The sequence below is a fragment of the Salvelinus namaycush genome, chromosome 14 (assembly GCF_016432855.1).
Source record: "Salvelinus namaycush isolate Seneca chromosome 14, SaNama_1.0, whole genome shotgun sequence".
NCBI lineage: Eukaryota > Metazoa > Chordata > Actinopteri > Salmoniformes > Salmonidae > Salvelinus > Salvelinus namaycush.
Genome location: NC_052320.1, coordinates 39,721,887 through 39,736,235, shown reverse-complemented (window position 1 = coordinate 39,736,235; position 14,349 = coordinate 39,721,887). Strand labels below are relative to the sequence as shown.

The 14,349-nt window shown below is 45.8% G+C and overlaps 1 protein-coding gene across 1 annotated transcript in view; it reads right to left on the bottom strand.

Moving 5' to 3' along the window:
- Positions 1-14,349, bottom strand: part of LOC120059507 (protein bicaudal D homolog 2-like) — a 72,339-nt gene that overhangs the window by 15,050 nt on the left and 42,940 nt on the right. The window contains exons 3-7 of the mRNA XM_039008623.1: positions 4,471-4,623; positions 3,181-3,395; positions 2,804-3,050; positions 406-663; positions 111-314 (exon numbers count right to left, since the gene is read on the bottom strand). Coding sequence (XP_038864551.1) covers positions 111-314; positions 406-663; positions 2,804-3,050; positions 3,181-3,395; positions 4,471-4,623 — 1,077 coding nt within the window. The remainder of the gene's footprint in view (positions 1-110; positions 315-405; positions 664-2,803; positions 3,051-3,180; positions 3,396-4,470; positions 4,624-14,349) is intronic.

Sequence of the window (14,349 nt, the reverse complement as noted above, 5' to 3'; positions counted from 1 at the left end):
AAGTGAAAAGAATTGACTACAGATAACCGTTCATCAATATAACACCGCAGAAAAAACATTAACTAGCATTAAGACTTTAGGGGGCCTGTATCATGGAGGGTGTTTCTCACCTTGCGGAGCTCCTTCGTCAGGATGGCCTTCTCCTCTCTCTCCACGCGGCTGGTCTTCTCCAGGGAGGACAGCTTCTCTCCCAGGGCCGTGACATCAGACGCCAGACGGCCTCGCTCCTCCTCGTAGCGTGACTGACAGGACTGGTACTCTGCCTTCAGGGTCTTCAGCTCCTCCTTTAGCTCACCTGCCTCCGACACTGCAACCTGAGACAACCAGAGGCAGAGTTAGGAATAGCCAGTTATAGGAATAGAGTGGCTTCAACATCTGTGTATGTGTGTATACATGTTTCATTACCTTGTACTTGCACTCCAGGATCTCGGGTCCGTTGATGTCCACCTCGTAGTAGTCTCCGTCGTCGTTGCTGTCGCGCTCCTTCTCGTTGTCCAGGGCTGACTGGCGCTCCTTGCTGGCCTGGAGCCTCCGGATGGCATTGAGGTTCTCGCTGAGGCGGCTGACCTTCTCCTGGTGCTCCTCCAGGGCCCCGTGGGCCTGCTCCAGCTGCTTCTGAGAGTCCTGCAGCGTGGACATCAGAGACACCTTCTCACGCTCCATCTAGACAAGGGGAGACGGAGCATAAGACAGATGTATTAATTTGATAAGTTAAGTAATGTTACTAGTGTCCGGACAGAAAAAAGCCTGACGCAAATTATAGACAGATGACCATTTAGGCATAATTATGCAGGTTTAATCTTCCCATTTCATTGTGTTTGTCTATCCCTCTTCTTCTCTACCTAATGCATATGATTGTCCTAAAGGATGATAAAGGTGGTTGTTTTTCCAAACAACAGATAACATCTCTGGAGGTTTTAGGGGCTAACTGAGGGGGCTGCAGTATAACATCTCTGGAGGTTTTAGGGGCTAACTGAGGGGGCTGCAGTATAACATCTCTGGAGGTTTTAGGGGCTAACTGAGGGGGCTGCAGTATAACATCTCTGGAGGTTTTAGGGGCTAACTGAGGGTGCTGCCGTATAACATCTCTGGAGGTTTTAGGGGCTAACTGAGGGGGCTGCAGTATAACATCTCTGGAGGTTTTAGGGGCTAACTGAGGGGGCTGCAGTATAACATCTCTGGAGGTTTTAGGGGCTAACTGAGGGTGCTGCAGTATAACATCTCTGGAGGTTTTAGGGGCTAACTGAGGGGGCTGCAGTATAACATCTCTGGAGGTTTTAGGGGCTAACTGAGGGTGCTGCAGTATAACATCGCTGGAGGTTTTAGGGGCTAACTGAGGGTGCTGCAGTATAACATCTCTGGAGGTTTTAGGGGCTAACTGAGGGGGCTGCAGTATAACATCGCTGGAGGTTTTAGGGGCTAACTGAGGGGGCTGCAGTATGTTACCAAAGGCAGTGTGTCTCTGTGCCCAACCAACCACAGCATCAGAGGGCAAGGAGAGAACTGCCAATTCAGAGCCTAGGTGACCTTGGAGAAGTCTGGACTGGGTTCAATTCTTTGTTGGCAGAGGGACCAGGGTCCACTTACACACGTAAGCGCTCACACAGAGCAGTGCAGGCCTCAGCAGTACAGAGCTATTTTCAGAGACTGGGTGTGTGCCAATAATTAGTATCACATTCCTGTTTACATTCATCTATTATTCAGCTGTGATGAATGAGTGATCAATGACAGGACTTAAAAAGAGAAAATGGTTTCATTAATATCTATTTAGAATACTAGCCAAGATAGGTATAGGAAGGTACTTTTAGCTCTCAGCATACTGTATCTTTAAGCACAGTATATAAAAAACATCATTATGTGATGATATTGACACTAAGAATACCACTTGTCATACCCCACCCCCCCTTTCTCCACCTAATCTGTCCCCCTCCCTAATTCTCGTTGATGACCTTGACAAACTTGTTGGTAATGCCAAGCCATTTTGGATCTGATTGCACAGTGGGGGTATGGATTCTACTGCAACTGAGGAGTAGGGTGACCTGCTGCGAGCGATTATTCAATCTGTGATCGATAGGACGAGGAGAAAGGGAAGAGCATTGGAGCAGCTGAATTATTGAGCAAAAAGGTTTGGGTTTCCCTGTTGCGATTCCCGCCAGTAATCTGTGGAATGGACTGCCAGTGGAGAAAAGACCCAGAGCGCTGGTTGACGCTATTTTGGCTTAATGCTGAACACTAACACCTGCTGCTGCCCATGAGATTCAGTACCAAAGGACCAGAACAGGATAAATGTCACAGTACGTACACTAAAGCAATACTATGGTAACATCTAGGCAACCCTGGGACAACATTAAAACATAATCGTGTTTGGGGTAGGAAGACCCAGGTCCTAAGGTCTTTCGTCTTTTCACCCACAGGTATCCAATCAGTACACACACTGGTAACCATGGAGACAGTTGAGGCGTTCTGATGTTCTGACAGATGGCCTAACACTGTGATGGGTGTGTGTGTGTGTGACATCCTGGGGGTGTGTCCTACAGGATTAGCTCCCACTAACAGGATTCAGAGGCGTGCAGCCTGGCCAAAAGAGCCACTGGGCCCACGTGGCTATCCCGGTTTGTTTTGAACATTATTTGAGTATCAATGTGTATTGTATAATTCAAACCTTGGTGTCATTCATATCATACACAGTGTAAACAGATTCACTGACTGAATGACCTACTATAGCTGCAGCAGCCGGATATACCTCGCTGTTATCCCTATCTCGCGCAATGAATGAACGGTTTTGTAGGGTGTAGCTACGTGCCTGCAGCAGCTGCTGTTTGAGTTTCTGGATCTCGGAGATGTTCAGTTCGCTCAGCAGGTCGTCGACCAGGCCGGGGACGGGACGGAACAAGTCGCCCTTCTTGTGCGCGAACGCACGGTTGTCCTCAGCGACGGCGTTGGCCAGCTTGCTGAAGCCGTTCTCGTAACCGCGGAGAGCGTCGTCGTTGTTGGGCTCCGTGGCGGCGTCGTCGCTGAACTTGAGCCCACCCAGAGAGATGCTGAGGGGGCTGGTGAGAGGGAGAGGACCAGAACATGAAAACATGAAGTTCACTGTTATTCTCGTAACTGTTCGTACTATATTATTTTGTCGAAGGCTTTGGCGGATGCATGAGGTGTGACTTTGGACTGTGTGTGCACCTGTGGTACATAGAGTCTCCTATGCTCATGTAGTGGGAGAGCTCTTTCCTCAGGGCGGCCTTGTGCTCTCGCTCAGTCTTGATGGTCTCCAGCGCTTCCCCTAGCTGTCGCTCTGCAATCTCCTTCAGGCGGATGGCGTCCTCCAATTGGCTGTTGAGGAACTGGGTATCCTCCTCCAGGCGACGAATCTCGTGCTTCAGACCCTCAAACTCCACCTGTAGGGGCGGGACAGACAAGAATGCGTCAAAGCAGAAGGGCGGGGCTTATGAGAGAAATGCAAATAGGATGATGCCATACTGGTTTAAAATCAACTCATTTTGTCACCATAAAATGAGGGCTTTTAAAAGTGCAAAATTGCCTTTTTTTATTGTCTTTTCATCTAAATCGGATTCGGTACTGTAATTGGCCAATTAAAACTATAGCCTATAGGTCTTTGTTTTAAATTCATGCCTCTAAATTGAACAAACATAAAATCTTCATATAGGGCAGATGGAGAGTGCTAGCAGTTCCCACATAAAATTCTATTTCAAAAGGAAATGCCCTATTTGTAGATTCTTTTATATTTCGTGTCTGTTTTTACTCTTGCCATCAGCGTGAATTAAAATCAGAGTATTTGCTTTGCACCTCTGTGTCTCTCTCTCTCTCTCTCTCTCTCTCCCTGTCTCTGTGGTCTACGGAGAGGGAAAGCCAGCTATCAGAAACACACCGTTTAAACTGTGTTACAATCAAACATGCTCCCCCTCTCTCCGGGCGCAAATAGGTCTCCACATAAAGCCTAATCTCTTTATTACATCCGAGCGTGGTTTCTCTAATCTGAATTAAATCAGTGTATTCCAGGGCTTGTTTGGGCTGTGGCAGCACAAACTGGATAATACAGGTAGAGGTCTATGGTGTGTGAACATGGAAAACTGGGGGTTGCACATAGACTGGGATGTGTAGTAGACAGTAGCGCAATGTCTTGGTTCAGAGAGCCTGCAGCTATTGGGTTAACTGAGCCTAATGAGCAGATTCAGCTAAATGCAGATAATTGTAGCGAGGAGGGATTCATAATGAAGCGTGAGTGGAGGAGTAGCCTGCAGAAGCGAGGGAGTACATATAAAAAGGTGGGTTGATCTTTTCTCATTTTCCTTCCCATTCCCCATTCCGTCTAGCCCCACCCTAATCCTCTGAGCAAGGAGACCTGTTTCTGAAGGAACATGTTCCCTTTCCTATTCTCCTACCATCCAGCCATGCCCCACCCCTAGTCCCACTACCTCCCCCCTCTCACAGTGTGGTTGTGTTAATCCTTACCTGGGTCTGTTTGAGCATGGAGACCTGTTTCTGCAGGGAGATGTTCTCCTCCTCCAGCTCTGTGTAGTCCTGCAGCAGACGTGCCTCCCGGAACTTATACTCCTTGATGTCATCCCGCAGACTGGTCCGTTGCTGCTCCACCACTTGGCTGTTCTGTAGGAGCGAATTACAGGGACAGAGGGAGAAGAGGAGAGAGGGATGGAGAGAAAGGGACAAAAAAAAACAAATATTGTCAGCGAAACATATTTTGGGCTTTTGTGTGAGTGTTTTAATACAGCCAATCTGCCTGGATAAGTATGTGCACCCATCTAGCCTAGCCCAGCGTGTATGCAGTGTGTGTGTGTGTGTGTGTATCCAGGTGCCAGGTTTCTCTATGGGCGTCGGGCCACGGGGTGCCTGTCTGCCAGTTCTGATGGCACCACAGCGAGAGCACCACACTTATCTCCCAGATGGTGACAAAAGCTCTGACACAGGAAGGCACAGTAAACGAGTCAGAGATCTCTCCCTGGCCCCTCCTCCTGCAGTGACAGACTGACAGGCTCAAAGCCAACAGGATCAGATAAGCCCTGCAGAGAGGCAAGCCTGTGTCCTCACCGTCCCTCTCCGTCCCCCTGTCTGTCCTCCTCCATACCCCTTCCTCCCCCTCCAGTAGACTCGATCAACTCCCCTGCCACCACCCCTGAACCTCCCCCTGCCGTCCCCCATCATTACCCATCCCAGCCAGTCAGCCCTTATCTGACAAATGCAGGACACCTGAGTCTGACGGTTAGGCTACTTAAAAGGTTTACAGTAAGGGGATACTCAGCAAAGGGGTGTGTGGTGCTTACTCTGAATGTACACTACCGCTTGAAAGTTTAGGGTCACTTAGAAATATCCTTGTTTTTGAAAGAAAATCACATTTTTTTGTCCATTAAAATAACATAAAATTGATCAGAAATACAGTGTAGACATTGTTAATGTTGTAAATGACTATTGTAGCTGGAAACGGCTGATTTTTTTATGGAATATCTACATAGGCGTACAGAGGTCCATTACCAGCAACCATCACTCCTGTGTTCCAATGGCACGTTGTGTTAGCTTATCCAAGTTTAGAATTTTAAAAGGCTAATTGATCATGAGAAAACCCTTTTGCAATTATGTTAGCACAGCTGAAAACTATGCGTGTGACTTTGAAAGAGAGCACGTGCAATCTGTTCTCTGTAGTTATCAGTTTTGTGCATGAATGCATTGACTTTGAGAGTGAGTTCAGCTGCGCAGTGTGCTCTCTTCTATTCTGTTATTGTGTGTGTGTATATGTGGGTGTGTATGTGGGTGTGTATGTGTGTGTAGCGTGACACATGGTCTCAAATCCTTTCAGGTGACCGAGTTGAGGTGACAAAGGAGAGTCCCTCAACACACACGTCACTCCAGTCACAGATCAGAGGGTCATTTTCCCTACAAACAGATGCTGTGTGTGTGTGTGTGTGTGTGTGTGTGTGTGTGTGAAGAGTTCGAAATGTAAATTCCCGAAAACATCTTAGTAATTTGACTCATCACTTTGACACAATCAACAAATTATACTTTTTTACTCTCAGTTTACCCATGTAATACGACTTCATGCCATTATTAGCTTATCTTACAGATACCATTACATATTCAGAGGAAAGCAAAATCCCTGGTGAAGGAAGAACATGCTCCTCATTAGCGCTGTGTAATAATTAATCACTAAGTGCAGTGCCCGATTGATGCTGATGGTTGGGTGAAGGCTAATGAATATTCATGAGGCAGTGTGCATGTATAATGAGCATGGGTGTAGTCTAATAGTGCCCGTGTGAAAGTGATGGTGCATTAATGAATAACGCATGATTTACCGTACAAGATCAGACCTACTTTACAGCTGTTGCGCCTTCTTCACCACGCTGTCTGTGTGTTTTGACCATTTCAGTTTGTCCGTGATGTGTACGCCGAGGAACTTAAAACGTTCCACTTTCTCCACTACTGTCCTGTCGATGTGGATAGGGGGGTGCTCCCTCTGCTGTTTCCTGAAGTCCACACTCGGAGGGCCTTCACATCCTCCCTGTAGGCCGTCTCATCGTTGTTGGTAATCAAGACTACCACTGTGGTGTCGTCTGCAAACTTGATGATTGAGTTGGAGGCGTGCATGGCCACGCAGTCGTGGGTGAACAGGGAGTACAGGAGAGGGCTGAGAACGCACCCTTGAGGGGCCCCAGTGCTGAGGATCAGCGGGGCGGAGATGTTGTTTCCTACCCTCACCACCTGGGGGCGGCCTGTCAAAGTCCAGGACACAGTTGCACAATGACAAGTTTGGAGGGTACAATGGTGTTAAATGCTGAGCTGTAGTCAATGAACAGCATTCTTACATAGGTATTCCTCTTGTCCAGATGGGTTAGGGCAGCGTGCAGTGTGATTGCGATTGCATTGTCTGTGGACCTATTGGGGCGCTAGGCAAATTGGAGTGGGTCTAGGGTATCAGGTAGGATGGAGGTGATATGATCCTTGACTAGTCTCTCAAAGCACTTCATGATGACAGAAGTGAGTGCTACGGGTCGATAGTCGTTTAGCTCAGTTACCTTAGCTTTCTTGGGGACAGGAACAATGGTGGCCCTCTTGAAGCATGTGGGCACAGCAGACTGGGATAGGGATTGATTGAATATGTCCGTAAACATACCAGCCAGCTAGTCTGCGCATGCTCTGAGGACGCGGCTAGGGATGCCGTCTGGGCCAGCAGCCTTGCGAGGGTTAACACGTTTAAATGTTTTACTCACGTTGGCCACGGTGAAGGAGAGCCCACAGGTTTTGGTAGCTGGCCATGTCAGTGGCACTGTATTGTTCTCAAAGCGAGCAAAGAAGTTGTTTCATTTGTCTGGGAGCAAGACGTCGGTGTCTGCGACGGGGCTGGTTTTCTTTTAGTAATCCGTGATTGACTGTAGACCCCGCCACATACGTCTCGTGTTTTAACCATTGAATTGTGACTCTACTTTGTATCTATACTGACACTTAGCTTGTTTGATTGCCTTGCGGAGGGAATAGCTACACTGTTTGTATTCGGTCATGTTTCCGGTCGCCTTGCCATGATTAAAAGCAGTGTTTCGCGCTTTCAGTTGTGCGCGAATGCTGACATCAATCCACGGTTTCTGGTTAGGGAAGGTTTTAATAGTCACCGTGCGTACAACATCACCGATGCACTTGCTAATAAACTCGCTCACCGAGTCAGCGTATACATCAATGTTGTTGCCTAAGGCTATCCGGGACATATCCCAGTCCATATCCATGTAGCTAAACTATTACCTAGAGTCTAGACTTACTGGACAGTGCACTTAAACTTGAGTGTTTTTCACTTTTCTGGTTTTCAATCCTCCTTTCAGTACTGATTAACAAACTTACTGTAGATGGTAGGCTACACTTATAAAGACAGTTTGCGGCTAATAAGTAACTTAAGGGTTAGGCTCTATAATATAATGACCATAATGAGGAAAGTTGAAATGTAGAAGGTCTTTTGCCTGCTTATCTGTTCATGTAAATTACATGACCTATGTGCTCAAATCAGGACTTAAGCCCCATACAAGACATTCTGACATTTAGTTGAACCACATCAACAACATCCAGCAATGTAATTCAGCTTCCCCCTACCTATTTAGCAGTGACACCAGTGACACGTTTCTCAGAAACCTAATTTGGTCAGCTGCAGGACTGCAGTTTTCTGCACGCAGGGTTGAAATAAGGCCATTTTAATGGCAATGACCTACTTCTGGATTTAAGAGCACTTTCAATGGAGAGAGTTTAAGAGTAGAGTCCAGGAGTAGGATACATCCATGTTAACACCATTGAGGTCTGTGCAACTGCCATGGAGTGTTTCAATTTGTCAAGGATAGACAAAATAGCCAGGTGGTCCAAGTCTCTTCAGGCCCAGGCCCCAGGGTCAGTTGCCTCAGCTGGAGGGTCAGTGCTGTCTGGCCTTAAAGCGGCAATCAGCAGTAGAAACAATAACAAAGTGAACTCCCCGCGCCAGTTTTAGTAAAAAGCTGAGGGATAGGGCTGGGGAAATATAAGAACTCTCAAATTCATAGACAGAGCTAGAGATGCAAGGACTGACCATCCATATGTCAAAATTATAGTTTTAACCGTGTTTTCAGGAAATATGGTGTTTGTTTAAATTCACTTTGTTTACAAATATCGGAGTAAAACAATCTTATATTTTGGGTTCTAATGATGTACGACAGTTGAACTAAGCTCATGAGGCATTTAAATACATAAAAATACATAGTTTTTCACAATTCCTGACATTTAATCCCAGTAAAAATTCTTAGGTCAGTCAGGATCACCACTTTATTTTAAGGATGTGAAATATCAGAATAATAGTAGAGAGAATAATTTATTTCAGCTTTTAGTTCTTTCATCACATTCCCAGTGGGTCAGAAGTTTGCATACACTCAATTAGTATTTGGTAGCATTGCCTTTAAAATGTTTAACTTGGGTCAAACGTTTGAGGTAGCCTTCCACAAGCTTCCCACAATAAGTTGGGTGAATTTTGGCCCATTCTTCCTGACAGAGCTGGTGTAACTGAGTCAGGTTTGTAGGCCTCCTTGCTCACACACGCTTTTTCAGTTATGCCCACACATTTTCTATGGGATTGAGGTCAGGGCTTTGTGATGGCCACTCCAATACCTTGACTTTGTTGTCCTTAAGCCATTTTGCCACAACTTTGGAAGTTTGCTTGGGGTCATTGTCCATTTGGAAGACCCATTTGCGACCAAGCTTTAACATCCTGACTTATGTCTTGAGATGTTTCTTCAATATATCCACATCATTTTCCATCCTCATGATGCCATCTATTTTGTGAAGTGCACCAGTCCCTCCTGCAGCAAAGCACCCAAACAACATGATGCTTCCACCCCGTGCTTCACGTTTGGGATGGTGTTCTTCGGCTTGCATGCCTCCCCTTTTTTCCTCCAAACATGACGATGGTCATTATGGCCAAATAGTTATATTTTTGTTTCATCAGACCAGAGGACATTTCTACAAAAAGTACAATCTTTGTCCCCATGTGCAGTTGCAAACCGTAGTCTGGCTTTTTTATGGTGGTTTTGGAGCAGTGGCTTCTTCCATGATGAGCGGCCTTTCAGGTTATGTCAATATAGGACTCGTTTTACTGTGGAAATAGGTACCTGTTTCCTCCAACATCTTCACATGGTCCTTTACTGTTGTTCTGGGATTGATTTGCACTTTTCGCACCAAAGTATGTTAATCTCTAGGTGACAGAACGTATCTTCTTCCTGAGCAGTATGACGGCTACGTGGTCCCATTGTGTTTATACTTGCGTACCATTGTTTGTACAGGTGAACGTGGTACCTTCAGGCGTTTGGAAATTGCTCCCAAGGATGAACCAGACTTGTGGAGGTCTCCAAATTTTTTTCCTGAGGTCTTGGCTGATTTCTTTTGATTCTCCCATGATGTCAAGCAAAGAGGCACTGAGTTTGAAGGTTTGAAATACATCCACAGCCTTGAAATACATCCACAGGTACACCTCCAATTGACTCAAATGATGTCCATTAGCCTATACAAAGCTTCATTGTCTGAAAATTTCCACGCTGTTTAGAGGCACAGTCAACTTAGTGTATGTAAACTTCTGGAATTGTGATACAGTGAAGTATAAGTTAAATAATCTGTCTGTAAACAATTGTTGGAAAAATGACTTGTGTCATGCACAGAGTAGTTGTCCTAACCTACTTGCCCAAACTATAGTTTGTTAACAAGAAATTTGTGGAGTGGTTGAAAAACGAGTTTTAATGACTCCAACCTAAGTGTATGTAAACTTCCGTAAACTGTATACGTTATATTCTTCAAGACTCAATGGGTATATATCATTCATTTATTAAAAAAAAATGTTATGTAGCAACTGCTGATTGCTCCTTTAATGAATAACAACCAACATACAAAGTGATTAAGAGGCTCCTCAAACTGATTAGGATGCAAACGAGAATTTTGACCTTTGACACTGCTTTCCGTAAAAGCCCACTCTGCCATCGACCTCACTGGCCACACAGAGGTCCTCAGAGACTGCCTGACAGAAAAGGTAAGCTGTAGTTGCACAGTGGGGGTTAAGGTGGCTGTGTGCATGCCTGCCTGCCATAAAACGTGAATAACATTTACTCAGGCGAATGACGGAGCTCTCCCCTGGGGGTGTTAGTGATAGGGGCACAGGGGGTAGGAGATGGGGGGGGTCTGGTTTTATTTATGTTTGACGTGCCACCTTTAAGGACCCTGTCAATGGGAGGTCTCTGATTAGCATGAACAGATGTATGGTTTATGAAGACCCCCCTGCCTACTGCCACTATAGGGACACACCAGCTGCCTCACTAAACACTCAAACCCACCTGACCAGGGAGTGTGTGTGCTTGGCTAATGCTTCAGATCATTCATGTTAATGTGTGTGTAAGTAGGAGCATGTAGCGGTGTGTTAGATTACGCCTAGTGTGCAGTATACTGTATGTGTGTAGGACATTTGAGTACTATTGAAAAGTCCTTGACTGGTCTAATCCTCTCTCTGTAGGGGATGCAGTGAGTGCCGCTGTAAAAGACATGGAAGCACTAGCTCAGTCGATTCTAGAGGTCAGCTCCTTCCTCTGAGCTGATTCAGTCATACTGGAACTATACTCAACACTTCACTTTCTCCAGCTCCAATTTCACAACTAAAACTGCCTTTTACAGCATACTGAGTCTTAACCAGCTTAGGGCTCAGCAAAGCTTTGAGTTGACGCCTAAAGTGTTTGAGCTTAACACTGCTGTCGATTAGGTAGGCTTTGAAACTGTGGTTAGACTCTGGGTTGGTCTTAATACTACGGGATATCTGGAGTGTGTTTCTGTGAAATACCACATTTACCATTTCCCTTCCCTGGAAAGAAAAGAAGGGACGATCCCAGATGGCACGAGACGGGATTACTGATATGACGGCGCTGCCTGGCTTAATTTCACTGGCTGGCTTAATTTCGCATCCCCCCCTCTCCTCTCGGTGGATCCCTTTTAGAGGCTGCGTATCATATCAAACAGTCACCCTTGAGTTCTCTTTCCAGGTCAACCAGGAACTCTATTAGATCTATCTATCACACGGACAGGAGCAGCCTTGTCCAGCTCCGTTTACAGACAGAGATTGTCCAGCGACACTGTGCTGCTCAGAGATGTAGAAAACGTAGAGAAGCCTGTAGAGCAAAATGAGGAAAATTGAAATGTCCCTGAGACATGATTCAGCCCAGCACAGCTCTTCTACCCCCGGGATGAGAGACGAGGACGAAGGGAATCAGACATACCATCTCACAACCCCCACCACACACATACTGTACAGAGACAATTCTATGGGAATACTGTAGGTCTGAAATCTTGCTGTATTGTCAGAATCTGGGTGAAAATAGATATTATTTTATCCCGCTTGTTGCTGGGAGTGATTTTCATTCTATTCAACACCCCAGGCACCGTGACTGGGACAAACACACTCAAGGTCACGTTCAAAGCTTTGAAAAGAATGCTAAAAGATCAGATCTCTAGTCTTCCCTTTGTGTGTGGTTGTGTTTGTGTGTAAGTCTAGAGGGGTGATATAGAGCATGCATGCATGTGAATGAGTGTTTCTGTGTGTGTCCGGGGGTCATAAATGTGTGATGTACAGTATGTGCATTAGTGTGAGTGTGTGTTTGTATGTTTTGGAAAAATAGGATACAAATCTGAATTTGTTTCCAACCCTCAATTTCACCACTGTAGAATGACCCATATAGTGTGTGTGTGTGTGTGTGTGTGTGTGTGTGTGTGTGTGTGTGTGTGTGTGTGTGTGTGTGTGTGTGTGTGTGTGTGTGTGTATGCGCACTGGAGTGTGAACTGTAGTACGTTGGCGCATGCCTGACAGCTGTTGTACAGACTGACTACCGGCCTATCGATCCAACTTGAACAACCACTTTGGTGTTACTGGACGTGGGGCCAGCGTAAAGCCCCGGCCCTTTAAATCAGATACGAAAAGACAAATATCATTACGAATCAATGGCAGATCTTTTAAATGTATTTAAGAGAGCCATGCTTTAGTGACTATAAATAGCCATCAATCTGAGAGACATACGGAACTGGGAAGGGTGGGGGATGGGGGCAGGGCGAGGTGCGTTGGGCGGGGTGGGAAGATTACCCAGGGAACATCTGGAGGGCTTAGTGCCCCTGGTTTCACACCTGCTCTGGGCAGACGGGGAAGGTTGGCTCCCCGTAAACGGATCTAACACCACAAAGTCAATGTCATCAGATTAGACACACAGCTGTACAGTGTAGAAACTGTACATGTTCTTTTACCTCAGCCCTCTTTCATTCTAACTCTCTCCTTTCTCCTCCTCCCTCCTTCCTTCCCATTCCCCATTTCTCCCTTTCTCAATCTCCCCTTCTCTCTCTCGCTCGCTCTAATTCTCTATCCATTCCCACTCGACCCCTATTTTCTTCCATCTTTTTTTGTCTCCCTCCCTCCCTCCTGCTGCTCTCCCCATCACAATACAGGAGGAGATCATTCATGTTAGAATACACCTTTATTATATTGGGCTTATGCCAGCTAATATTTAGGGGGAAGAAAGAACCACTGCCCCTATCATCATTCTACAACCATTCACCATCTCCTTCAAAGAGCTACTCCTCTATTATAAAAACCCCACAACCCTACCTCTGGCATTCTAGAACATCCATTCTTGCCCTTGAGCATTTTCTAGATCTTTTTTTCTCCTTCCCTCGTTCCGTCTGGTCTATAATCCAGCTAGTTCAAGAGTTATAATTTAGCTTGTGAAATTAAAAAGGGGCAGCTTAACGTCTGAGAGGTCTACCCACAGTGTCAAATGAGGCGGAGAAAACAACCATATTTCATGTCTGAATGACCAGCTCATTACTCTGATTGGCTAAGCCAGAGCTCACTAATGTAATGTGTAAGGGGGAGAAAAAAATTGAATGTTACACGTTACTGGTCAGACAGTTAGACATGGGAGCAGTGCAGGCTACACGACTACACTGTCTATCCCTGTCCTCTACTGTGTGTCTGTCAGGGGATTTCTGATACCATGTCTGAATAGACACTAAACAGTGTAGTGATAACGAATCCGTCTTTGTGTGACTGTGTGAATTAGTTAAGTTCTTGAGCGGCTCACTATGGGAATTCTGTGAGTGTTGAAAAGAGCGCGGGAGGCAGCACAGATTCAGTCTGTGACAGGAGAGCTTGAGTCTAATGGAGTCACGGTCATTACCGCACCCATTGTATGGCTTTTAATCCTGTACTGTAGCTCGCACCGTGGCATAGAAGTGTGGCGTATCACTGCCCAAGGCTCTCAGTCACTGGCTGGGTGTCTGTGGGCCTCGTAGACAGCAGACGCTTTTATATGTGACGTATGAACGCCGTATACCAGTGGTATGTTAAACAGGATCAACGGAAAGAGAGGGGGAGGGAGGAGGCTACAGGATTGAGAATGCATTCATAGGACATCTCAGACAGTCAATCATAGACATCTGCCATTTAAGATGTGTTATAGGTCTGAGTAGTGTATAGGCTTTTGCTAGCAATAGGTTCACCGTGATGGATGATTATTGAGCACGGTAGGTCATTGAGGTGCAGTGGGGTCATTACCTCATGAAAACGAGCTCGCCTTTTGAACCTGTCTGACAATTATTTATCACATAAAAGACCCTCTGCATCCGATGGCAGACGGGTACTGTATCAAGACTTGTTTATGTTGTCTAGACTGCCACTTTGTAATAATAATAATAATTCATAATTGGCCCATGTAATAATTGGCCCACGGGGAATACAGTTGATTGAATTAAATTGATTTCTGAAAGCTCCCATCGTTCACCTATATTTCCAAATCTCTCATAGAGACA